The sequence below is a fragment of the Beta vulgaris genome, chromosome 2 (genome assembly GCF_026745355.1).
Source record: "Beta vulgaris subsp. vulgaris cultivar EL10 chromosome 2, EL10.2, whole genome shotgun sequence".
NCBI lineage: Eukaryota > Viridiplantae > Streptophyta > Magnoliopsida > Caryophyllales > Amaranthaceae > Beta > Beta vulgaris.
Window position 1 is genome coordinate 24951043 of NC_079203.1, and position 26619 is coordinate 24977661.

General features: G+C 36.6%; 1 protein-coding gene and 1 long non-coding RNA gene across 2 annotated transcripts; both read right to left on the reverse strand.

Annotated features, from left to right (window-relative positions):
- Positions 1–259: 259 nt before the first annotated feature.
- Positions 260–8584, reverse strand: LOC104906356 (cystinosin homolog). The gene is made up of 8 exons (XM_010695097.4): positions 8384–8584; positions 7937–8069; positions 3775–3864; positions 3531–3655; positions 1759–1801; positions 1320–1437; positions 1175–1224; positions 260–723 (listed from the first exon to the last, which is right to left on the reverse strand). Exons 1-8 carry the CDS (start codon positions 8503–8505, stop codon positions 577–579), a joined length of 828 nt encoding a protein of 275 aa, XP_010693399.1. The 5' UTR covers positions 8506–8584; the 3' UTR covers positions 260–576.
- A 16067-nt stretch (positions 8585–24651) lies between these two features.
- LOC130590592 (uncharacterized) lies at positions 24652–26023 on the reverse strand. The gene is made up of 2 exons (XR_008968440.1): positions 25836–26023; positions 24652–25014 (listed from the first exon to the last, which is right to left on the reverse strand). It is a non-coding gene; the product is annotated as an uncharacterized LOC130590592 (long non-coding RNA).
- Positions 26024–26619: the final 596 nt, after the last annotated feature.

The window sequence follows — 26619 nt, forward strand, 5'->3', positions numbered from 1 at the left end:
ATAATAATCCGGATCGGGTTCGGAGTCAGATTTTTCGATTTTTAAGTCGGATCGGATTCAGATGTTCGGATTTTAAGTCAAGTCAAATTTGAATTTTTGGAGTCGAAGTCGACTTTGATTTAAAATCCAACTTCTTGTACAGTCAGAGTCGGATTATGCATACTCTGATCCAAGTCCAACCCGTTGCCATTCGTAGCCTTAACAATCGTTCTATCACGCGTGTATGTATATATACATCAGATAATTGGAAAACAGAACAGAAATAAAGAAACATCTATCATTTCCAGATGGTAAAAATGAAAAGATATCATATGTACAAACTTGTCTTCTGTTCCTATAAATTTGATGACCAATAGTCTTATCTTTGAGAACATTCTTGCAGAATTGCTGGTATAGTGGAGCGTTCACTCGCTAAATTAATTGCAGGTATAGTGGGGTGTATCTTCGTCCATTTCATTTTAAAGAAAGAGTTCTGTGCTAGAGATGCAGGAGTTTCTCTAAAATCAATTGCCGAAGCCCATGTTTAAAATACTCAATAATTGGGTTGATCAGACTAAAATCCTCCAAGGTCATGCTTTACGGAAGGTCTGACGTTGCTGGATCAGAGGTTTTCAACAGTGGCTCCTTGTTTGCCTCATCAAGCTTAAGAGGATGACATATTGGCTTGCTACGATATAGCACATAGTGTTGTAACATGAACAAAAGATCAAAGAAGATAGACACCTGCAAGGGAATTCGACATTACAGAAGTGCAAGATTTCAAAAAACTACTTTTTACAACCAACTTTTTTAAAAGACTTTTAAAAAAATTCTTTCAAAAAATACCTTATATAACAAATTTCTATCAATATACTACTATTTTACAATTATATTTAATACTAATCAATAAATGACAATCGTCGTAAGTGATGTTGCCGATGGGGTAGCGAGAAACGAGAGAGGAAGAAAGAAAAGCAACTTATGATAAGTCAATTATTAGTTATTTAACCCATTAATGGTGAAATGGTAGTATTTTGAAAGAAATTTGTTATATAAGGTAGTTTTTTGAATGAAAAATTTTAAAAAGTAGTTTTTGAAAAAAAAATTGATTATGAAAGGTAGTTTTATGAAATTTTTCCTTAAAGTAAAGACATGTAACAACTAGGAAAGACGATAAATCAGATGGAACACATACAAGAGATAGTAAGGTCTTCCCTATATTTCCATAGAAATTCACCCAAGAACCTACAGACAGAGCAAATATTAATACATTTCTTGGCGACTTTAAGGAAATTAAATTACTTTTGCAAGAATATTTCCTGTTATAAAAAGCAATGCACCTTGATCAATAGACTGTGTAGCCATTTGTGCATAGTTCGTCACTCCTCCAAGAAAATCGAGTAAAATGTTCGCTATGCTAAATCCTTCTGTGCTTTTCCTGTAAAAGTTCATAAATGCCTATATTCCAGATAAAGAGATGCTCAGTGACTTTCTACAGAACACTTTTAATACTGAAGAATTCCAAGAAAGAGAGCAACTGGAAAGACAAGAATGGAGACTAAATGTGATGTACTAAAAGACCCCCTTTTCTAGAGATCTAAACAATTATACTCCCCTTGTTTTGAATCAAACCAAGTACTTCAGCCATTTCAATACATTTCAGAATTAACATATCACAGTTGAGATCAGAAGTAGCTACAATTAATCTTTTACTGTCGATGAATATGAAGTCATTTATTGGAATTAATTAAGACATTTTTAGAAGAATCCAACACTAACCTGGGGAATATATTTAATGACTGTCATGGTCACTTGAATAGTGCTGTAACATTGAAACAAAAAGGACTCATGTCAGGAATGAATCCAAGACATAAGAATCTGCATAAATTTATCATTCAATAATGCTTCTCAAATTTGGTCCACATCAAGAAAGGATATGGAATACAGGAGTAATTTAAGGTCTATTACGCTACTCATCCTCATAAGATAGGAGCCTTTAGCCTAAAAAACTATAAACCTTCAAAAACAATTCCTAGTGATTACACGGATACACTCTGCATCCAATAATGTTGTCCACGTCAGAATGTGTGCAGGACAGCATCCTTTTTCTATTGTAATGATTAGCTGCCAAAGGTGACAGTTGATAAAAATAGCTATCTAAGCATGCAGCACACAATAGCCAAAACATTCAACTGCGAAGGGGTTAGCTAAGAGTCAAGTTCATCCCTTTCTTTTACTTCCTTTTTTGACAATACTCATGCTATATAGGGAAAGGCTAAACCGAACTTGACAACCTATTTTTACATACCCATAATTCTTAGTATTAGAAACTGCCCTTGAGTTCAAAGAGGGGCATGCCTTTCGCTTGCATTTTGTGCTTAAGCTCCAAGAGCCCCAATCGGCTTAGAGCGCCTAGGCTTTAGAAACCCCATCACCTTTGAGTGCCTTCATCCTAGTTGAGTATCCATACAATGTTTCCACGACACACCAAACAAAGTATGAGCATTGTTGTCTTTATGTTGTTCACCTATTCCCTATAATTATCCAACCTTCTAATCCCCATTTACCCCATCTGACATAAAAATCCCATTAGGAGTCAGTTTGAAGTTTTTTTGAGTATTTACATGCAATATAAGCCTCTAACTTGTAGTTAGGCTCATTAGGAGTTGGCCCAGCATTCGACCTAAGTTCATCACAACACTTGAGATATTTGTTGGAGCTCTCATTTATCCCTCAATTTCATACAATTCAAAAACCAAGACGTGCAAAGTTCCATTGACTAATTTTTCGAGCTTGGTAAGCATTTTTTTTGCCTTTGATCTTCAAGATACAAGATCCATTATGTTCTAGTTGGCATGATCAAAGAACAAGCAACATGCCAATATCTACCCAGAATCGAGTATTTCTCCTTCGTTCCCATTAATATCGCACCTAGATCCTTACATCTCAACTAGTTAAAACCACCATCAAAATTCTTCACTGGCTTCTCATCGGACAATCAGCCTGGAATAAAAGCATTATTCTTGAGTGATATGGAACCCATAACTGATGTAGCCATTGCCTCTAGTCCTACTCCTTGGATATAATTTTACCTAGTATACAAGACTTAGTGACCCATGTCATACATGGGTAAAATTTGTTATATTGAGAATATATTTCTTTGTTTAAATTACTAATATAGTCCTAATTTTAATTTTTTTTTTTTAAATAATCATAATCAGTAATCAAATATTGGAATAGTTGATCGAAAATACAAATTATGAAGATATTATATTCTTATATGATTAGTAATATTAGCTATTTTCCATTTTATCTCAAAGTTTGGAATTTCTACAATTACATATAAGGGATCAACTATTTCGTTTAATAACAATTAACATAAATATGGAATGGGAAAACTTAATTAAGAGGTCAGATAAGATAGAATGGAGTGACTATATCCTCAGCTGAATGTAGAGTTTTAGCTCATATAGTCTTACCCTTGTCAATTGTCATAAAATTAAAGCTAACGTATACCGCAGAAAATATTAGCTGGGAGAAAAATTATTTACTTGAAGACAGTGATCAGCCAAAGCCAAGAATGGCTTGGCAAGGCAATAAGAACACATACTGCAGCAGCACCCCATGCAGCAAAAACAAGTAAGAAGGAAATCTTCGAGAACTTTTGGTTTCCACGCTTTAGATAAAAAAACGTACACAAAATTAGATTGATAACAAAAAGAAGATATGGCAGCAATATATAATTTAAAAAATCTACCATGAAAAATTAAACATGTAGAAGATGATGCAACTTACTTCATAGATACAGATCTGGAACAAAGTAAATGCTGTTAAAATAACAGCATGTATGGAGAATGCAACATCATTTGCAGCGACAGGAATCATCTGCAACATGATCAAAATGAAGGAAAAGAAAGATCACCTTGAGCCACCAAACATAGATTGATATAACATGTAAATGGCAAGAATAATTAATTACTACTCAGTCTACTCTATTCTATGTGAAACCTACATGAAAACTTAAAATTTCTTATGAATGACTATGACCATCATTTTAAATGATAGTACTAGAGTGCAGAGAATGGAGCTTCACAAGCTGTAATAAGGGTATAGGATGCAAAAATTGGAGAAGAACTAGATTTGGGCCCTCTCGCTCATATGGTATGTAAATGAGGGAGATGCTTAAACTTTAGGCAGCAATTTTCTCTAATATTTGGTCTTTGTTTTATAAACTCTCTGAAGAACGAATTAATCCCACACTTCACCTTCACTCACCTTGTATGTGTGGCTCAACTGCTCCATGTACACTCATAGAGGCATATTGTTATATTAGACAAACATTTATGTCCAGGGATGGATGTTGAAGTGGAACCCAGATCTTTACAGTAAGAGAGAAAAAGCTACCAGAAGTTCTATAAATAACCCATAGATCTAATCATCATGTAGTAACCATATAGAAGGGACCCAAAGTATTAAGATCAAATGAATTCAAACTTATTACACAATTAACCTAAAATACCACTGCCAGCCAAAGGGACGGAGAGGAAGGTCCAATATTTAATCAAGTTATCAAGTTAACTAGATCAAGAGCTTCACAGCAAGATTTTGGTTGCACACCACCTGGAAACTACAAAATGCTTGAGAACATGTCAGCACACATTCCCCTCACCAGAAGGAGAAGGCAAAAAATAAGGTAAGCTCTTGATCGCTAAACTAATCGACCAATCATCAATCTCCCAAGTTGGGGTATTCTAGCAGTCCAAATACATTTATTGGCCTGAAGTTAGCAGTTTAAAGATACTTATAAATACCCCACACTTACAGCACATATATATCTGCTCACATACCTCTACTAGCTAGATAAATCCTAATTTCCCTTACATTCTATGAAATTGCACTATAATTTTAGTTTATTCTTGTCATCTACCTATTTTGGATGTTTCACGCCTCCATTATAACCTACTGAACTTCTTTACTTAACGTCTTAAGGTGAAGTGATCTCCAAAAACCTTTTAAGGTCATCTCACATATGCTTGCCCTTGTGCACATGGTTATCGCCAAGCTCTTAGACACTCATTCATGGCTTGTTGTCATTTTGATCTGTATTATTTCATTGTGACAAGAAACAAGACCATTCTGGCACAAAGGTAATTGATCTTGTCACAGACATGAAGAAAACACATTACAGTTTTGATGTTCACCAATTATTGAATGCCAACCTATTCTTATAAGGACTAAGCTTCAGTTCTAAAGCATGAGTACATCTTGAAGTGCACTTACGTAATTCATATCAAACCACAAATATTTAGCCTAAATTAAAGGCTTCCAGTGTTTGTATCTACTTCCAAGTATATTACGGAGCACAACCTGAGAAAAAAGACATCTAACCCAAAAGACAGCATAAGTCGCCAAAGTTAAATATTTTTTATACTTGTCCTAATGAGGTGAGTACTTAAAGATTTTAGTAGCTCCAATGTAGAATTATGCACATACGGAAACCAACAAAATCTCCCTAGTCAATTTGTCATGGCCATGTGACAGTTCAACCACATTAAAAAGGCTCAAACCACCATGAGAAAGAGATCTCTAAATTCTAAACAAAGCACCAGAACTCGTTACTTCTCCCATAGATAGAATCCAAAGATAAATAGATAATCCAATCCACTCCCTTTTTTTGATCGAATAAGAAATGAACCACATCAAAGCCTAACCTCCTCAACAACACATCTGCACACTTGGGCATAGCTCTAAAGGCTCAAATCAAGAGGATAAGAAAAGTAAGGTTCCTAAGGAAGTGTTGCTTATGGCACTCCTTCATCTTATTATGGAACTCATATTAGTTCTTCCGTTATTTGGTTTTGAAGGGGCAGGAATAATTCTCTTTGGCTGAGGATTGTTTTGCCCATGGTGGAAAACATTTTCTTATTGCGTAAAAAATATGCTACATTTTCCACCTATCCCTTACCTTCCGCCATCTTTCCACTCTCCTTACCCTTCCATCCATTTCCCTTTCACCTATTATATGTAACTTTTTTTTATCGAGGAACCAAACAAAAAATATGAAGTTCAATAGTTAGACTCTATTTGGTTGGACGCAAAACATCTTCAATGTAAAATGATTTTTCATGAAAAAAAACATTTTCCCATGGAGAAGTGATGTGAGATCAAGCATCATAAGCTCAAGTACATTTAATTTGCTTTCTTAGGATTGTTGCATAGTTTTACTTTACTCTTACGGCCCGTTTGGAAGTCGTTAATAAATTGCGGTAATGGGAATGAATTTTAAGTGTAATTTTATTAGGGAAGTACCCTTAAAATCTCCATGTGTTGGCATTTTTTCTCCATGGGCAAGCAATCTCACCCCTAAACTTGTGTTTTTGTCTCCAAGTGGAAGCAATTTTCATTACCACTCATTACCACCTACAAGGTGGTATTGGATGGGAATGAAAATTCAAGAAGAAAAGTGGACACTTTAGGATAAATTAGCATTACCATGGGAATGGACAATGATATTTTTCACAAATTTACACACAAATTCATTCCCATTACCACCATTTATGACCAACTACCAAACGGGCCGTTAAAGTGAATGTTTTATATGTAACCAAAAATATGACTTTTATTGTTATTGTTAATTAAGTTAGTTATTTAGAGTAGTTTATTTAAGATTATGGCCGAAAATTAGGAAGGATGAGTAATGATTTTAGGCATGTTATTGTTTGTAAGATTTATGGAAAGTTTTGCAAAGCTTTCCTAAATCAAATGTTTCCTTAAGTTGTACTAGATTCTAGGCTAGTTTTAAGGAGAAACTTTCATTAAGTTGTGCTAGATTCTAAGCTAGTTTTAAGGGAAAACTTTCCTTTTGCTTTGTCTAGTAATTTCGGCCCTATGCTTGCTTGGTGAGCAAGGTTTTCTTGTTCATCTTCTATAAATAATACATGCCTAGTCCTATGAGGCTAATAAAGAGGTGATTGATTGAAATTTCGGACTTCTTGTCTTTGTAAGGATTGGACGTACTTTTCCAAGACTTTATTGTTTGAGGAAGTAAACCTTAACACAAGAACCTTAGTATTAGGGGAGTGAAACTTAAAACTAAGCGAGATTCGAGTAAGTTAGTGAGTGAAGCTATTAAACCTAATCTCAAAACACCACTAATTCGAACCCTTCGTGAGTGAAGCCTAGGTATTAAAGTTAGAACCCTTAGGGAATCATAAGTGAGTGAAGCTTGTGAGGAACTAAGCTAGATTACATTCACGGAATCATATCAACAAGATAATTGTAAATTAGTTTTCCTTTATCTACTTCATTGTATGCAAAGTTAGAGAGAAAAGAAAGAATAAAAAATGGAAAGGGAAGATGAATGTGACTAAGGCTCCAATTTGTTTTGGAGAAAAACGTTTTCTAGGAAAACGATTTTTTCCCGTTTTTTGTTGTTTCGTTAAACAAGGGATTTGAAAAGGAAAAATAAGGTGAAAAAAAGTTTTACATCCCTTTGTAAATATGTTCCTCTAAAATTTGAACGAAAACTATTTTCCTTCGGTCTCTCATCGTATGATATAATCAGTTTTATTTGATATAGTTAGTATTTGTATGATATAATCATCTCTTGTATAATGAGTCTTTGTACAATTGATGTATAATGGAATAGCTTAATTTCTCTTAGAAACGCAACTTGTAAAATACTCCTAGTTCTATTAGGAGTATTGGTAACTTTCCTAGTTCTTAAATCAAGAGAACCTTTTTATTTTTAGTAACAATTTGTCCATAAATAACAAAAACAGTTCGAAATAGCAAAGAATATCACATCAACAATAGCCAATTTCTCATGTAGTTAGTTTCCGTATGATATAGTTGGATTTTTGTGAATAAGGTCCACACAAGAGTTTCTAAAATATGAATCGATTTATTGGTAATATGGACAAAATGACAAGGAGAGAGAAAGACAAAGAGAGATTACCTCGCCAATGCCATACTTGTCGCGGTACTGCCTCTGAACAACTGAGCTGAAGTAAAGTGTCGCGTTGTATATGAGATACGTACTATGCTTCGTCAAATTCAGCACCACAAAATCAAAATTCAACCCCACAACACTGCACCAGCAAAATGAAAATATACAAAAATAATCAACGAAAACCACGAAAAAAACTCCATGATTAATCAAGGTTCAAAGACTCAAAATAGCAAATTCTCAAATGAGACGATGTCACAGTATAACCGTCTCCCAATTTACTATTTGTTCACTCACTTATCTCCAGAAAATATCACTACAACCCTTGAACAATCAAATCTTTCTCAACCAATTAAAATATTTTTCATTAATCTCCTCCAAACTTCCCCTATTTTTCGGGGTTGTATTGCCACGTCGCCGAATGGCAGAAAGTAAAGTAAGACGTGTTGAAGATACCTTTTACGGCGGAAATTGAGGATAAGTTGGGGATAGAAACTGATAGACCAAGAGAAGAAAGCGATCCATCCGAAAGTCTGGTATATGATTTCCAACGGATATGAATTCCACTGTGTTCCCATAGATTCTTGCTTTTTCTCTCTCTATTTGTGTTTTTTAAAGGATGGCAGAAGAAAGGATCATTTCTGGTAATTTTAACAGTTTTAACTTGGCCCACTACGCCACTACTTAGAAAAGCGTGCAAGTCTGCAATTCAATAAGGACCTGGACGCCTATGCGGGATCATTCAATTTGACTATTTTTCTGGATTTTTCTAACAGTCGAACAAAGGCGGGTAACCCGAGTTTAATCATTCGTGGTTGGGCTTGGGTCCCAAATTAGAGTCAAGTTAGCGTCTCAATTTTTTTTTTTGACAGGAAGAAAACTAATTTCATTTATAAGAGATAGTCAAACGGCACTTACAATCAATTCCTGAAAAATCGAAATTTTAACATAGGTATATAACACCTTAGAACTAGATACATCGCAGATTTGATAAAAAAATAGCCTTAATAAAAAAACTTCATCTGAAGCAATACAATCTGTGAGTTCACCCTGATTCGGCTTAACTTCCGCTGATGCATAGTCGTTTGGGTAAAAATACTTCCGTGGTCTTCTAGATTCTTACAGAGAATAGTGACTGTTTGATCTTCCTTCTTCATTAGACGAACAAAAAAAGAAATGGAACATCCTAAAATAAATACCATCTTAATGATGGAATATATTTATTCGAAGCAATTAAAAAGGTTTTTGGGGCTTACCACCGGTACGAACACCAGTGGAAGCCCCTACAAAGATTCACAATTGAGACCAAGAAGAAAAGTGGTGAAAAAACAAAGAGAAAGAAGAAAGAATGAAGGAAAAACCTTCAAAAAAGAAGAAAAACCTAGCGATGGAGGCTAGGAAAAAATACTCCCAAGGAGAAACCCTAGAGAGAAAAAATCCTCCCAAGGAGAAACCCTAAAGGGAACCCGAATATTTCCAAGTTAGCGTCTCAATAACATAGTGTTTGTTTGTTGTTCACACGATCTCCTAGATATATATTTGACTTCTAATTTTGTATTAATAAAAAATATAAAAAAATTGATATTATGAAAATACACATCGAGACTAACCTAACAAAATCTTCAATGAGTGTATTTTTTGTATATATCGATGATAATATTTGGTCAAATATTTTAAAGTTTCACCCTCAAGAGAGAGAAAAACACACTATATTATCGAACAGAGAGAGTCTCTATAATATTTATAAACTCTTGAAAACTTTCATGTCCATTATTTTTTACCAATATATCCCTAACTAGAAAATAAAACTACAACACATACCTACCACGCTATTAGTTAAAAAAATAAAAATAAAGGAGAAAACTGATCTGAGAAACTGTAAAGCAGTTACCACTCATCCTTCAATTTCGAAAGCATAGCGTGCATATAAGGCTGGTTACAATGGATGAAAGAAGCGCCCTGACCTTTTAGAAGAGAAATGATAAATTACTAACCAATTCCCTATCCAGGGTAAATTCGTAAATTCACATTTTTCAAAAATAAAACCTTTTAAAATGGCCAATAGTTGATCTAAAATTTTGAATCATTAATTAATTTAATATTTTTATCTCTCACTCATGATCTATTAGTACTTTTTATGGTTTATGTACGACAAATAACTACATGAACCAGAGTGCACATAGAGTTATGTCCGTCCATCCTAAAACGGAAGTTTTTTAAAATAAAACGCAAGATACAATCAAAACACAATATTCTAACTGTTCAAGGTTAACAAGCAAGATTTTAAAAAAAATCCTCCTAAATTAACTCACACAGTGTAAAAGTTTTATTGGTCAAAATAAAAAATAATCCAAACTAAATCATCATGATTCATGTAGATGGATTAAGCATGATATACATACGGATGCAAAGAAAAGGTTGGAAGCATTTAACAAGACTTGTGAGCAAGTAAAGGCTAGACTTTAGAAGATGAACATCCAATACAAGATAAGGCTAACAAATGGCGCAAACAACATAGATCCAAAGTTGGTGATCTTATGTGGATACATTTGAGGAAGGATAGGTTCCCTAGCAAAAGGAAGAACAAGCTCATGTCTCGAGCAGATGGTCCATTTGAGGTAATTGGAGTCATTGGAGATAGTGCTTATAAGATAGACGTGCCAGATGAGTTTGGAAATGTGAGTGCTACTTTCAATGTGGGTGATTTGTCTCCTTACTATGATGATGAGAATTTGAGGAAAATTCTTTTGTGGAGGGGGAGAATGATATGGATGCAAAGGCACTTGTTATACATGAGCCTATTGACTTGATCATGGACACTCTAGGGTTTGAACTCAAGGGAAATAATCAAGTCTTGGCATGTGTGGTGACATGGACCATGGAAGGTGGCCTGGGAATGGAGTAAAGAGGAGCCCTAGTTCTGTTAGGATTGCTATATATATATATATATATATATATATATATAAAGATGTAATGTACATGTTATCTTAGGCGTGTGATTATAGGATAGGATTAGCTTAGTTCTTATCGTGTTGTTAGTTTAATTCTTATCCTAGTTTTATTCTTATCTTTAGTCGAACTTGTACCCTATGTAAGGGGCGTTTTATTTCATTAATAATACATAGAATTTATTTGTGTTTTAAACATACTTGTGATTATTGTTTTGCTTAAGAGCTTAACTAATCAAACCATTAAAGACGTTTTAGGATTGTTAAGTTTAGTGCTAAACATCTTAATTTCAGGAGTGATTTTAAGAAGTGATTAGATTCTTGTATTCAAGCTTCAGGAGTGATCTTGGATCAAGAAATGTCCCCTTTGTTCGACTAATATCATTGAGTTGTTCGAATTCTTGGAGTTAATTCTTCAAGATTCTTATTCATCCTTGATTATTAAGCTATTTGGTTTAGTAATCATATCAATAATATAGACAGTAAGAAACATAAAATAAATGATTCAAACCCTACATACCTATGGCATTGTCGATTAGGCCACATAAGTTCAAAGCGTGTTGAGAAGATTCATAGACATGGAATTCTCAAATCATTTGATACTTATGAGTTTTGCTTGATGGAGAAGATGACAAAGTCTCCCTTCGCGGGTTCAAGTGAAAGGGCCAATGACCTTTTATCCCTCATACATACGGATGTATGCGAACCTATGAGCTTGTCGGCTAGGGGCCGGTATAGTTACTTCATTACTTTTACTGATGATGTAAGCAGATTTGGATTTGTTTACCTTATACGACATAAGTCGGAATCTTTTGAAAGATTTAAGGAATTCCAGAATGAAGTGCAAAACCAACTTGGGAAGAAAAGTAAGGCACTATGATCCGATCGTGGTAGTGAATATTTATCTCAAGAATTTGGTGGTCATTTAAAGGATTGTTGTAATCCCCCACAATTTTAAAGGATTTTCATAAATATATTAAAGTATTTATGTAGTCATATTTAAATCCAAATGAGTTTGGAAAATGATTTGACTTTAAAAACGGTTAACTATTTTAAAAGTCAACTAAAAATATTTTTCATAGCTTAATAAAATTTGTAATGTTTTAATTAAGCATGTTTTAATAAGAGTTTTATTTATTAAAAGCATATTTGAAAAGAAAGCTTAATGGAATCGAAAGCCCAAAAGTGAAAAAGGGAAAGGATTATTTGATGACTAAAGTCCTAATGAGCCCATCTTATTAGTCATCAAAGTTTTATTTATTAAAATATCTTTTTCTAAGCCCAAAAGGAAAAGCCTCTATTTAAATATCCTAAAAACCCAAAATTTTACCCTACACACTTTATTTCTCTCTCCTCTTCCACGTGACATTCTTTCTTTCTCTCTCACCCGGGGCCCTTCTTGTTCTCTCTCCTCTTTGTGCGTGTTCTTCATATTTTCTCTCAAAAGCTTGTTTCTTCTTCGCTAAGTAACATTTCTTGTTGAACAAGAAACGTCACAAATCTTTCTTTGAGCCAAGAACTTGCTGCCGCCAGTCCTGTTCGGTCCTTGCTGCTGTTCGGCCCTTCCTTTCCTCCTTGTTGTGGTTGTTTTTCTTTTCTTCTTCTCTAAGATTCCATTAAAGTATTAGTTTTTATATTATTTTATTATTTATTTAGCATGTTCATGATTTAAATTATTGTTTATATGCTTAAAAATATTTCGGCTATCATATGAATATTTATAATAAATTCCAGATTTTATTATATTAAGTTATTTTCAGTTTTTATTAAGAAAGTTATAGTTTTTAGGGTTTTAATCACTAGAAACTATATTTATAAAATATAAATCATGAGATTTGGTTAGCATATAATTTTATATGTATTAAATATATTTTCAGAAGATTTATAAAATTTTATGAATGCTGTAATTTCAGAAAATAAGTATTTTAAGGGTTTTAAACGATTTTTAATCACTAGAATAGTTGTACTATACTAGGGATTAAAAATAACGAAAGTTTAATACGTAAAAACGATTTTAAAACACGTTTAAGGGGTTTGGGTCATTTTTAAAGTTGCTGTAAATTTTTAGTTCAAGGTATTTATTTCATTATTTTATTTTCTAGGCGGAGAATTCGTAGTGGGAGACTTTTAGAGCGTAAAGTGGCCTACAGAATTGTTTATACAAGGTACGTACATTGTCTACGTGCTACATGATTTAGAAACATGCTTTAAGGATGTTTTATTTCTTAGTATCATGTATAGGACTCTGTTGTTCATATATATGATTTATTGGAATTGTTTTACATGTTATTTGCCTGTGTACTACATGTAAACTAGAAGTATTTATGAGTATTGATGTTTGTATGGAAGTTTGATGCAAGCAGATAAGTTCAGTTTATGTATTAATTCGTGAGTGAATTAATGTAAGTAAGATTGAATCATGTGTTACATGGATTCTTGAGTATTATCTATTTATCTTATAAGAACTGTGGATCTTATTTGGTAAGTACAAGTTATACCTATATAAAGGTAAGGAATTTTGTTATGATTGTGTGATTATGAATTGTGTGTTATTTGCTTGTTGTGGTGTCAACACAAGTAATAAAATATATTCGACGTAAAGTGGAACGAGAATAGAGTATAGACTTTAGACTGGTGCACGTCTAGAGTTGGACATAAGGGTTGGGATTATGGTGAGCGTGCCATAGCTTTTCTAGGAATTGGTTGATCACCATCCCTCTTTTATTTCAAAGGTTCCTCGATATCGCAGGTCACTCTGAAATGCGGAGTTGCGCCCCCATTTCATCTTAGTAGGCAAGACAACTCGTCCTAATAACTATTCCATTTAAGTGTTAAAAAGTTAGTTTAAGTTTAGTTCAGTAGAAGTTGTCTGCAGATTATTATTTACTTATATTATTATTTATTCCTGCAAGTTATTTTTGTAGTATCATGTTTAGGATTATGTATGTCTGATATGGAGTACTCAGCTTTGCTGATTACGTGCTTGTCTGTGTTTGTGATCATGGCTTTGCCTATTGGTCCTGTGGTGATCCTTCGGGGGAGCAGAGTTGAGACGGCATTGACATTACAGGTTCGAAGATGCATATCATTGGGGAATCTGGAATGGAGAGGCTCTTGTATTACTAGAACCATTTAAGTTGTTTTCATAGGAGTTATGTTTCAGACAATAGTTTTAAGTTGGTGTGTTTAGTTCTGACAATTGTTTTTGGTTTCATAAGTTTTAATAAAGTTGATTTTTAATAAGTTGTTTTCCGCTGCAAAATTCTGAGTAAGCCGATACGTTATCACACGGGCGATAATGCCTGGGTATTTCTCTAAGGTTTATTATAAAAGTGTTTTCTAGAAAAAGAGAATTATCGGGGTGTTACAAAGTGGTATCTGGGAGCTTTAGGTTAGTTTAAGACTTATAGGTGCCTAACTAACTAGCTTATTAAGTGACTTTAGCTTATTAAGTTACCTAGCTTATTGGTTATTTGGAGGAAACCTTAGTATTGCTCCTACGTTTTATTTCGAATTTTTTTTTAACACCAATTTTTCGGAAGAATTAGGGGTTCGAAATTTTGAGTTTTCGGCGAAAAAAAAAAATTCGAAAAAGTGCCGAGTCTGAAAAAAAAAAAAAAAAAATTTTCGAGTGAAGATTTTTTTTTTCGAGTGACCAGGTGGTCCAAAATTTTTTTTTATTTCGAAAAGTTATTTTCAGGCACTGGAGTAATCTTAATTATAAAAGTGTCTGCATTATTTTTTCATGCCTTTAAGGTTTGTAGTATTGCATTGTGAGAATGGGTAGTATAAGAAGGGCATATAGGATAGAAACATTATATGTCTGCATCAGGAAGTTAGTTCAGCATCATTATTATTTTTCTTCCTTGCAAATCTGCACATTATCATTTTTTTGTAATGATGCATTATTATTATTATACTTCCCTGCTATTGATGCATAAATATTTTTCTTCCCTGCTAACCGTTATATCCTTCTTGCCTGCTAAGGTGTTATATTCTTCATGCCTTTGTTTTTGTTTACCCTAATGATTTTTGTGGGAACACGTTAGAGAGAGTTCTAAGACATTATAGGTTTATCTGTTGTAGATCTCTAACAATGTCTGCCAGGCAAGTTAATAGAATTGTCGAGCAAGTTAATAGAGTAGGAAGCTATCATAACTCAATTGTATTGAGTGATGATGAGAATGTTCGATGTCATGAGCCTTGAAGTTATAGTTACCCTAGCTTAGAGAGCATTATGCATTATGTGTTAAAAGTAGGCATCCCTGTTAGCGATATAAGAAGTAATTCAAGATTTTGATCATACTAGAGTGCAAACCTGAAAGGACATCTACAATGTTATTTGGAGACCTTTATTTGAGCGATGTGAATGTTTTAGAGATGGATGAAAATGGACATCATCCCAAAAGGATTTGAAGATATACTAGATCTAGGAATTCAAGTTATTATCGTTACTATTATTACTATTATAGTGAGGACTTTGGAGACTTTGGAGATGAAATGTTTACTCCGTGAAGGTATAAAGGAAATAAGGGATAGGAAAGACAGTGTAATTCCATAGAGTATTTATTTATGGTTTAAGATTAATTGTTGGAAAGTAGTCAAGCTATAATGGTTTAAATTTCCTTATTCTGATATTGTTGAGGAATAAGTTGGTTATTTTGGATTGGGAGAATATTCTTATTATCGATTGAGGAATAGAAGTTATTATTTCTTTATATGAGTGAATAAGAATTTATTCTGGGCACGTGATGGGAAAATTTTTATTATTATTTTTCATTATGTGATTATATTCTTGCTTGCTTATTTCTATTTGCACGTTGATGCGAATATATTTTCCATGGTTGATTATGTGATTATTAGAGAACACTTCTTGTTGAAAACTTAGTGGAATTGTTTGTTGATGCGATCTTTAATGATCAAATCAAATGTTGCCTTATTAGATGGACATGTAAGTTATGCTGGAACCCAAAGTGAATTACGTTAGTTTCAGTCGCGAAGTAGAGTGTCAAACAACAATGATGCCTTAATTAGCTTTCGTTATTCGCCTATTGGCAGAGATTTCGACTCGAAAGAGTTGAGAGTCCCGATTTTGATGGGGACATGTTTGAGAGACTAGCTAAGACTAAACCATCATACCTTAAGGGGTAAGCTGACCCTATCCTCTTAGAGAGTCGGATTAGGGCGTTTTAAAAGATTTTTGGGGCTGTGAACTGTCCTGAGAGTGTGAAAGTAGGTCAAGTTATACTGTATCTGAAAGATGAGACTGACTTATAGTAGAAAGAGAATGAGACTAGACTCAGTATTATGAAAGAGTTTATTTGGGAATCCTTTATTGCTGCTTTAGAGGAAAATTTTACCCTGCTTTTATGAGGAAACTAAAGGCCTAAGAGTTTATCAATCTTAGGATGGAGAGCATGACCATCTCTAAGTATTATAGAAAGTTCATAGCTAGGTTAATTTGCATTTGAGGTAATAGCCATTGAGGAGTTAAAGGCTCAATGAGTTGAGCAAGCTTTGATTGAGGAAATTCGATTGGGTTTAGTAGATTTTGAAGTGTTTGATTTGTCCATTAGTATACCTACTAGAGGGATCATAAGGTGTACCAAATTGTTCAGAAATTTGCCTTTAAAGATAGGAGACTTTGTAGTTCCATATGACTTAATGGAATTTAATTTGGGAGACTTAGATGTGATTCTTGGGATGAACTGGTTGAGTCTTTACAAGGCCAATATCAATTGTGAGATTCAAAAGGTGGAGCTGAGAAACCCATTGGGAAAATTGACTTCACATAGACGTTTTGGGAAACCCAAGAAGTTTGGAGTGATCTCTGCTATGCAAGTGCAGAAGTTGATGAGAAAGGGGTGTGAGCTATTCTTCTGTAGCGTGCAGGATGTTAGTAAGGAAGCTGAACTGAAACTTGAGGATGTTCCAATAGTGAATGAGTTTATGGACGTATTTCCGAGTGAAATTTCAGGTATGCCGCCTGCAAGAGCCGTTGAGTTTACCATAGACTTAGTTCCTGGAACTGCACCTATTGTAACACCCCCAAAATCCACGCGCGCCTACCACTGCTGCGTCGCGTCGACCTCGGGGGCGTTACCGCCGCGATGGAACGCAAGGCATAATAAGGGTTAACGATAACTTAAAACATTAACTTGAAAAACTAAAATGCAGCGGAATTAAAAATATAAATACAACTCGGGAATCATCAATGACCCCTTTCATTCAAACCACAAACCATATATAAGTCTTAGAAAAAACCAATAATACTTATTTCAAAATGCTTTAAATGTAAATACCCAAGCCTAGTCCCCGTATGCTCGAGATTATGCAGCAGCACCAGCACACCTAGTCTGCTCCCCATTGCAGCATCAATGGTTCATCGCAGTTCATCAAACACATAATAACACACAATCAGCCATGCTGAGTACGTAATGAACCATTGAATACATGTAAACATAAATGATGCACACATGAACAATCTTAAGCATGATGCTACACTATGTTACATCCTTTAACCTTTAATCTTTAATCTTTAATTGGCATCGAACGGGCACCGTCATCTTACTAGAATCATACGGGCTACAGAATCCTTAACAGACACTAGGTCTGTTAGATGAAATGCAAATACGGTTTCGAGCCGTCTCACACCCATCACCTTAGTATGCATACCCCCAAGATCGAACGGAACCTTCCGCCTACTTGAGTGTCAAAAATATAAGGACACTACTGTCGTCACAGTAGGCCTGCGTCGGAGCGTAGGACAAGTCCCACACTCCCCCCATTGTCCATCACTTGTAGGGAGTCCAGCTACAAGATATTGCCATAATTCATTTAATATTAACCATTCATTTCATAACCACATATCGTATCTCTTGTAACACTCTTGTTACACTATGGATACATAGAATCAATTACCTGTTCTCTTCATTAAAATGCTCAAATCGTATCTCTTGTAACAACCTTGTTACACTATGGATACATAGAATCATTTACCTGTCCTCTTATGCTCAAATCATATCTCTTGTAACAACCTTGTTACACTATGGATAGATTAAAAATGCTCTTTGAAATACTACGATAGAATTACGCATTCCCATGCAACATATCAATTTCAATTACAAATGTCTAACCAGACAATCTCAATCAATCAAACATTCCCTATCATGCTTCTAGGTTCCAATAACATAGATTGCAACCTAATCATGATACTAATACTTGGGATTAAACTGGTACGCGTACGTACCTTGTAACGGAGAATTTTCGCTGTCTTAATCGAACGTTCCGCTTATGAAATTGGGACCTAAACCGTTAAATAAAAGCTTTAGTGCTACGTCGTTGGTAATATTAACAACTACTACGTAACTAAGACTATACGGTTTAATAATTCGACGTAAACGATAAATAAACCCCTTGTTTAAGAATTTTCGTTACTTTTCTTATTATAAAGAGTTTAACGTCTTTTATGAGTCAAATCTAGTGAACATATTAATATTAGTTAGTGTCATTAGTCCACTATCTTTACCAAACCAGTTAAATAATAAGTCCAACCATGTTTTATGTCCAAAATCTTATGTCCAACACTCTTAGGTCCAATCCAGTATTATGTCCGAATGTCAGATCCGCAATTATACTCAGATCAGTAAAATAAACTCATTAACTTGAATTATAATTTAACATAATTATGAAAACATAATTTATAATTAAACTTATAATAATATTCAATATATAAAATGTTTTATACCGTTAAGCTCGCCGGAAATTAAGTTCCGACGACCGATTTCCGGCAACGGCACACAACTTCGTCGTACAGCCCCGCCTGGCTCGCACCGCACCTCGCACACACACCTGCGCACACTTGGTCGAGTTCGTCACGCAGCACTCGAACACCCTCGCACAGATCGCACCACCCTCGTCGCACCAAATCTCTCGCAACCGCAACCCTCTCGTCGCACACAACCCCACTTCGCACAGCTTGCTCGTTCGCACCCTCGACTGCACTCACTCGCACAACACTCGCACTACACCCTCGCGCACTGACTCGAGACCCACGCCCAACTCTCGCTCGCACACGCTGCAGCGCTACTCGTCGCACAACGCGACGAGGATCCGAGAAGGCGCGGCGAGGGAGACGAGGACAGGGAAGGACAGATAGAGAGGATAGCAACGAGAGAGAAGAGGAGAGCAGCGAGAGAAGAGGAAAGCAGCAAAGAGGAGAGAGAAAAATGGGAGATGACGGCTGAGGGAGGAAGGTGAGGATTTTAGGGTTTCTAAATTATTCTCCTCTTCTTTTCCTTTTATAACCTTCTAAAAGTGGTAACTCTAGATCGAGTAAACTCGGCTTAACTTTTATAAATCCAAAATTAACACAACCGACTCATATTATTATTATTATTATATTCTTATTATTCTGTAAATAATATTAAAATACCTTTTTATTAACTTCTTAATTTTCTTAATTATTACGAATTAATTCTCAAAATACGGAGTATTACAGGCTTTCCCCCTTAAAAGAAGTTTCGTCCCGAAACTTGGAGGTAGCCAGTCTTAACGACGATCTTTTGCACTTCTAAGTCCCAAAATTTCATAAGCGTTTTCTAACGTTCGCACAACAGATCAGCAATAACTACAAATGACTATAATAATTAACATACTTTAGGGTGAAAGCGCGAAATTCTATCGCATTCTTCCCCCCTTAAAAGAAAAGTTACGTCCCCGTAACTCACGTACCTCTTGAAAAAGCTCAGGGTACTTCAGACGCATTGCATCTTCGGCTTCCCAGGTGGCTTCTTCAGTATTTTGATTTCTCCACAACACTTTGACAATTCTGATGTCCTTATTCCTCGTACTACGCACTTTGCGGTCTAGATTTGGACAGGTTTCTCCTCATAGGATAAGGTTCGTCTATTTCGACATTTTCGGTTCAAGTACATGTGACTCATCCGGTACGTATCTCCGGAGTTGGGATACGTGAAACACATTATGGACCCTTTCTAAGTTATTGGGCAAATCTAGGCGATAAGCGACTTTGCCTACTCTCGCCAGAATCTCATATGGTCCTATGAATTTAGGGCTTAACTTCCCCTTTTTCCCGAATCGCATCACTCCTTTCATTGGAGACACCTTAAGCAATACTTTTTCCCCGACTTCGTAATTCTCATCCCTTCGCTTCTGATCCGCATAGGATTTCTGCCTGTCCTGTGCAGCCTTAATCTTTTCTTGAATGAATCGCACCTGATCCACTGTCTCCTGAATCATCTCAGGTCCTAACACCACAGTCTCACTAATGTCGTTCCAACAAAAGGGCTACGACACTTTCTCCCATATAGTGCTTCAAATGGTGCCATCTTAATACTAGCATGGTAGCTGTTGTTGTATGAGAATTCTATGAGGTCCAAATGGTCTTCCCATGATCCTTGGTATTCTAAGGCACAGCTCTCAACATGTCCTCTAAGGTCTGAATAGTTCTTTCGGTTTGACCGTCTGTAGCTGGGTGAAAAGCTGTACTCATCAATAGCTCACTACCAAAAGCTTCCTGAACCTTTTTCCAGAAATTCGAAAGGAATCGCGAATCTCTATCTGATACTATACTCGTGGGTACTCCATGCAATCGAATGACATTTTTCACATAGGCCTTGGCTAAGGCTTCCATACTCCACGTATCTTTCATAGGTATGAACCTTGCTGTTTTGGTTAGTCTATCCACTATCACCCATATGGTATTATTGCCTCCCCGACTCCTAGGTAAGGCTACAACAAATCCATGGATAGAGTCCCATTTCCATGTCGGAATGTCTAAAGGTTGAATCTTTCCTTGAGGTCTCTTGTGTTCACTTTTGACTTTCTGGCACGTTAGACATTTTGAAACAAATTCAGCTACTGCTCTTTTCATCCCAGGCCACCAAAACATCTTCTTGAGGTCCTTATATAACTTACTCCCCCTGGGTGGACGGAATAAGTCGTGTTATGACCCTCACCCATTATCTTTTGTTTCAATTCTTCACATTTTGTGGCACACACCACCTACCCTTATATCTTATGCTTCCATCCTCATGGATCGCAAACCCTTCTGCTTTTCCCTCCTTAAGCTTTGCTTTGACTCGCTCAAGCTTCACATCCCCAGGTTGACTCTCTCTTATTTCGTCTAGAAAGTTGGGCTCGATGGTTAAGGCACTCAGCAATCTTTCTACCTCCCCTTCATGAACAACTTCTATCTGGAGTCTAGAAAACTCCTCACAAAGTTTGTCGGCAACGACTAATGTATTCAGGCTATGGCTAGACTTGCGACTTAACGCATCAGCAACGACGTTGGCTTTACCCTCATGGTACTGGATGTCTAAGTCATAGTCCTTGATGAGCTCTAACCATCTGCGCTGTCTCATGTTAAGGTCTTTCTGGGTGAAGATGTATTTGAGGCTTTTGTGATCAGTGAAGATTCGACAAGTCACCCGTAAAGGTAGTGTCTCCAGATTTTTAGGGCAAACACTATTGCGGCCAATTCTAAGTCGTGTGTTGGGTAATTGACTTCATATGGCTTCAACTGCCGAGACGCATAAGCTATGACCTTCCCATTTTGCATAAGAACACAACCCAACCCATTCTTGGACGCATCCTATAACATCATATCCCTCATTCCCATTAGGCAAGGTTAGGACAGGGGCTGATGTTAACCTTTCTTTGAGCGTTTGAAAGGCTTTCTCACTGTCCTCATTCCAGTTAAACCTACAATCCTTCTTCATCAAACGGGTCATGGGCTTTGCTATTTTGGAGAAGTCTTTCACAAATCTCCTATAGTAACCGGCTAAACCCAAGAAACTTCTTATGTCTGTGACATTCTTTGGAGTAGGCCATTCACTCACGGCTTTGATCTTTGCAGGATCGACTGACACACCCTCCTTGGAGACAAAGTGACCCAAAAATGACACTCTTTCCAACCAAAATTCACATTCGAAAACTTCGCATATAGTTGGTTGTCCCTAAGTGTCTGCAAAATGACTCTCAAATGACCCTCATGTCCTCCTTGCTCCTAGAATAGATCAGTATATCGTCTATGAACACAACGACAAATTTGTCGAGGTAGGGTCGAAAGATCCTATTCATAAGATCCATGAAAACTGCAGGTGCATTAGATAACCCAAAAGGCATTACCGTAAACTCATAGTGGCCATATCTAGTCCTGAAAGCAGTCTTAGGTATATCATGATCAACAATCCTCAATTGATGGTAACCTGACCTTAATCTATTTTGGAGAACATCCCGCACCCTGAAGTTGGTCGAACAAGTCATCAATCCTAGGCAATGGGTACTTGTTTTTCACAGTGACATTGTTCAACTCCCGATAGTCTATACACAACCTCAAACTACCATCCTTCTTTTTCACAAATAAGACAGGTGCTCCCCATGGTGACATGCTAGGTCTAATATACCCTTTGTCAAGTAGTTCCTCCAACTGGTTTTTCAACTCTTCATTTCTGCTGGAGCCATTCGATATGGGGCTTTCGAAATTGGTCCAGTCCCAGGTACTAGGTCAACGGTGAACTCTACATCTCTCCTTGGTGGCATACCAGGTATATCTTCAGGAAAAACATCCTGAACTCTCGGACTACTGGCACATCCTCAGGTCTTAACGGATCATCCTCAATTCTTCTCACCGAACACATAAATAGAGGCCATCCCTTGTCTACATAGTTCTTAAGTTGTAAGGCATTGATCACCTTAATTCCGGTTCTCGAGGTATTCTCCTATATGACACTCTTTTTCCCGAAGGATCTCTCAGTTCCACTTTCTGCGCATCGCAGTCTATCTTAGCCATGTACTTTCCAAGCCAATCCATCCCCAAAATAATGTCTAGGTTTGATAAGTTAAACTCTATCAGGTCAGAAGGAAAGAAACTCTCTCCTATTTTCAGTGGCACTTTTAGAAATCTTTTAGAGCAATTAACAGTCTCCCAGACGGAATGACTATAGGCATAGAAATCGACTCAGACTCGATCAATGTTAAAGTCCTAACAGTTGAATGGGCAATAAATGACAATGATGCTCCAGAATCAAACAATACTTTAACAGGAGTGGAGTTGATAGAAAATGTACCCGAGACAACACCCTTCGAGCCTCTTGTTCTCTAGTCGACATCATATACAGCTTCCCCTTGCCCTTATCTTGGGAATTGGTTGCATTGTTCCCATTAGATGTCTGATTATTGGTGTTGGTTGAAGGCTTGGAGTAGTTAGAATTCCCATTGTAAGCACTTCCCCAATTCCATTCCCATTCCTTTCCATTTCCATTTCGGGCTTGTCCCCATAATTCCCTTCTTTTGGCCATTGGGTTGATCAGTTTGTTCTTCGAGTAGCACTCATATCCCTATGTCCCAATTTCCCGCATTCTCGACATTCCACCTTGTTACCCTCACAGTCTCTACCAGGATGGTTGTTAGGGCACTTCTACACCTATACACACGCTCAGATCTGCGGTTATTGGTGTTGTTATTGCGGTTATTGTTGTTGGGATTAGTTGTTGTTATTGGGTCCCTTACCGAAATTCCTTTGAGGGTCTTGATGGTTTTGGTTCCCATTATGCTTCTTCTCAAACTTCTGGACCTCAGTGTTTGGATTATCTTTCGTTTCTCACCTGCTTACCCCTTCCTCTCTCTTCCTGATGGCATAAAGATGAGCAGCTTTGCCAAACACATGATCTAAAGAGGTGAATGTATCTCCCCCTAGTCTTCCTTGCAGGTCAAGGGTAAGTCCTAGTTCGAAACGTGAGGCTTTAGATTCCTCAGTAGGTGCTATTTCCGGGGCAAATCTCATCAGCTCGATGAATTTCCGGTAGTACTCCTCAACAGACAGAGTCCCTTGTTCCAACATCATAAATTCTTGGGCTTTCTGCTTCTTAAGGTATGGAGGGTAATACTTGTCCCTTAAGGCCTTTTTGAAAGTTTCCCACCCAAAACCAGGCTGACTCAGGAGGTTGCTCTTAGCTTGGGTCCACCAGAAATGAGCATCTCCCTGAAGGTAGTAGCTCGCTAAGGGCACAGTTTTCTCATCAGGGCAGGAGGGTGAAGAAAAGTTTATCGAATTCCCCAACCCAGTTCTCTAATTCTTCAGGTCCCCCTTTCCCATTCAGTATTGGTGGGTTCCTACGGGCAACCTTTTCAGATAAATCCCCTTCACGATTGTGACCTTGGGCTAGGTTGGCAGTGATTTGCACCAAGTCACGTATCGATTGCTCGATATTCAGAGAGGTTTCAGGCGTGCCTCCCTCCCGAACCATTCTACGCTGAAAATAACATAATAGCTATCTCAGTGACACACATCATCCTGTCCTTTCTATAACAATACACATTGCACATATAGCAAGCAATTGTCACGAACAAATATTAAGTCTTTATTGACTTGCAACACAAACATCTCACATGAGACGTCACAACCATAACAAGGAATATCATAAAGTATCCTTAAAGGTTTTCGAACATATATCATATATATGTATATATATGTATTTAAGAGATAAAACGATCGTTTCAATCAAGTAAATAGTTTTGTCGCAAAAATAAGGTTTTAGTTCAACACCATTTTTGAAACATCCTTGTACATCCTCTTTACCTATTCATATTTGAATATTGCAAGAATCGTTCGCAACTTCAATTGAACAATCAAACAACACATTCGAGTTCAAGACACGAACGAAATCACATTTGCAATCATTCCTATGACTTAATGCACATAACATAATATGTTCTATATGCTCCTATCCCATACTACCCATTTTGAAATCGTTTTTAAAACGTCTTTGAAATTCAGAGCCTTCGGCTCTGATACCAGTTTTGTAACACCCCCAAAATCCACGCGCGCCTACCACTGCTGCGTCGCGTCGACCTCGGGGGCGTTACCGCCGCGATGGAACGCAAGGCATAATAAGGTTAACGATAACTTAAAACATTAACTTGAAAACTAAAATGCAGCGGAATTAAAATATAAATACAACTCGGGAATCATCAATGACCCCTTTCATTCAAACCACAAACCATATATAAGTCTTAGAAAAACCAATAATACTTATTTCAAAATGCTTTAAATGTAAATACCCAAGCCTAGTCCCCGTATGCTCGAGATTATGCAGCAGCACCAGCACACCTAGTCTGCTCCCCATTGTAGCATCAATGGTTCATCGCAGTTCATCAAACACATAATAACACACAATCAGCATGCTGAGTACGTAATGAACCATTGAATACATGTAAACATAAATGATGCACACATGAACAATCTTAAGCATGATGCTACACTATGTTACATCCTTTAACCTTTAATCTTTAATCTTTAATTGGCATCGAACGGGCACCGTCATCTTACTAGAATCATACGGGCTACTGAATCCTTAACAGACACTAGGTCTGTTAGATGAAATGCAAATACGGTTTCGAGCCGTCTCACACCCATCACCTTAGTATGCATACCCCCAAGATCGAACGGAACCTTCCGCCTACTTGAGTGTCAAAAATATAAGGACACTACTGTCGTCACAGTAGGCCTGCGTAGGAGCGTAGGACAAGTCCCACACTCCCCCCATTGTCATCACTTGTAGGGAGTCCAGCTACAAGATATTGCCATAATTCATTTTAATATTAACCATTCATTTCATAACCACATATCGTATCTCTTGTAACACGCTTGTTACACTATGGATACATAGAATCAATTACCTGTTCTCTTCATTAAAATGCTCAAATCGTATCTCTTGTAACAACCTTGTTACACTATGGATAGATTAAAAATGCTCTTTGAAATACTACGATAGAATTACGCATTCCCATGCAACATATCAATTTCAATTACAAATGTCTAACCAGACAATCTCAATCAATCAAACATTCCCTATCATGCTTCTAGGTTCCAATAACATAGATTGCAACCTAATCATGATACTAATACTTGGGATTAAACTGGTACGCGTACGTACCTTGTAACGGAGAATTTTCGCTGTCTTAATCGAACGTTCCGCTTATGAAATTGGGACCTAAACCGTTAAATAAAAGCTTTAGTGCTACGTCGTTGGTAATATTTACAACTACTACGTAACTAAGACTATACGGTTTAATAATTCGACGTAAACGATAAATAAACCCCTTGTTTAAGAATTTTCGTTACTTTTCTTATTATAAAGAGTTTAACGTCTTTTATGAGTCAAATCTAGTGAACATATTAATATTACTTAGTGTCATTAGTCCACTATCTTTACCAAACCAGTTAAATAATAAGTCCAACCATGTTTTATGTCCAAAATCTTATGTCCAACACTCTTAGGTCCAATCCAGTATTATGTCCGAAAGTCAGATCCGCAATTATACTCAGATCAGTAAAATAAACTCATTAACTTGAATTATAATTTAACATAATTATGAAAACATAATTTATAATTAAACTTATTATAATAATATTCAATATATAAAATGTTTTATACCGTTAAGCTCGCCGGAAATTAAGTTCCGACGACCGATTTCCGGCAACGGCACACAACTTCGTCGCACAGCCCCGCCTGGCTCGCACTGCACCTCGCACACACACCTGCGCACACTTGGTCGAGTTCGTCACGCAGCACTCGAACACCCTCGCACAGATCGCACCACCCTCGTCGCACCAAACCTCTCGCAACCGCAACCCTCTCGTCGCACAAACCCCACTTCGCACAGCTTGCTCGTTCGCACCCTCGACTGCACTCACTCGCACAACACTCGCACTACACC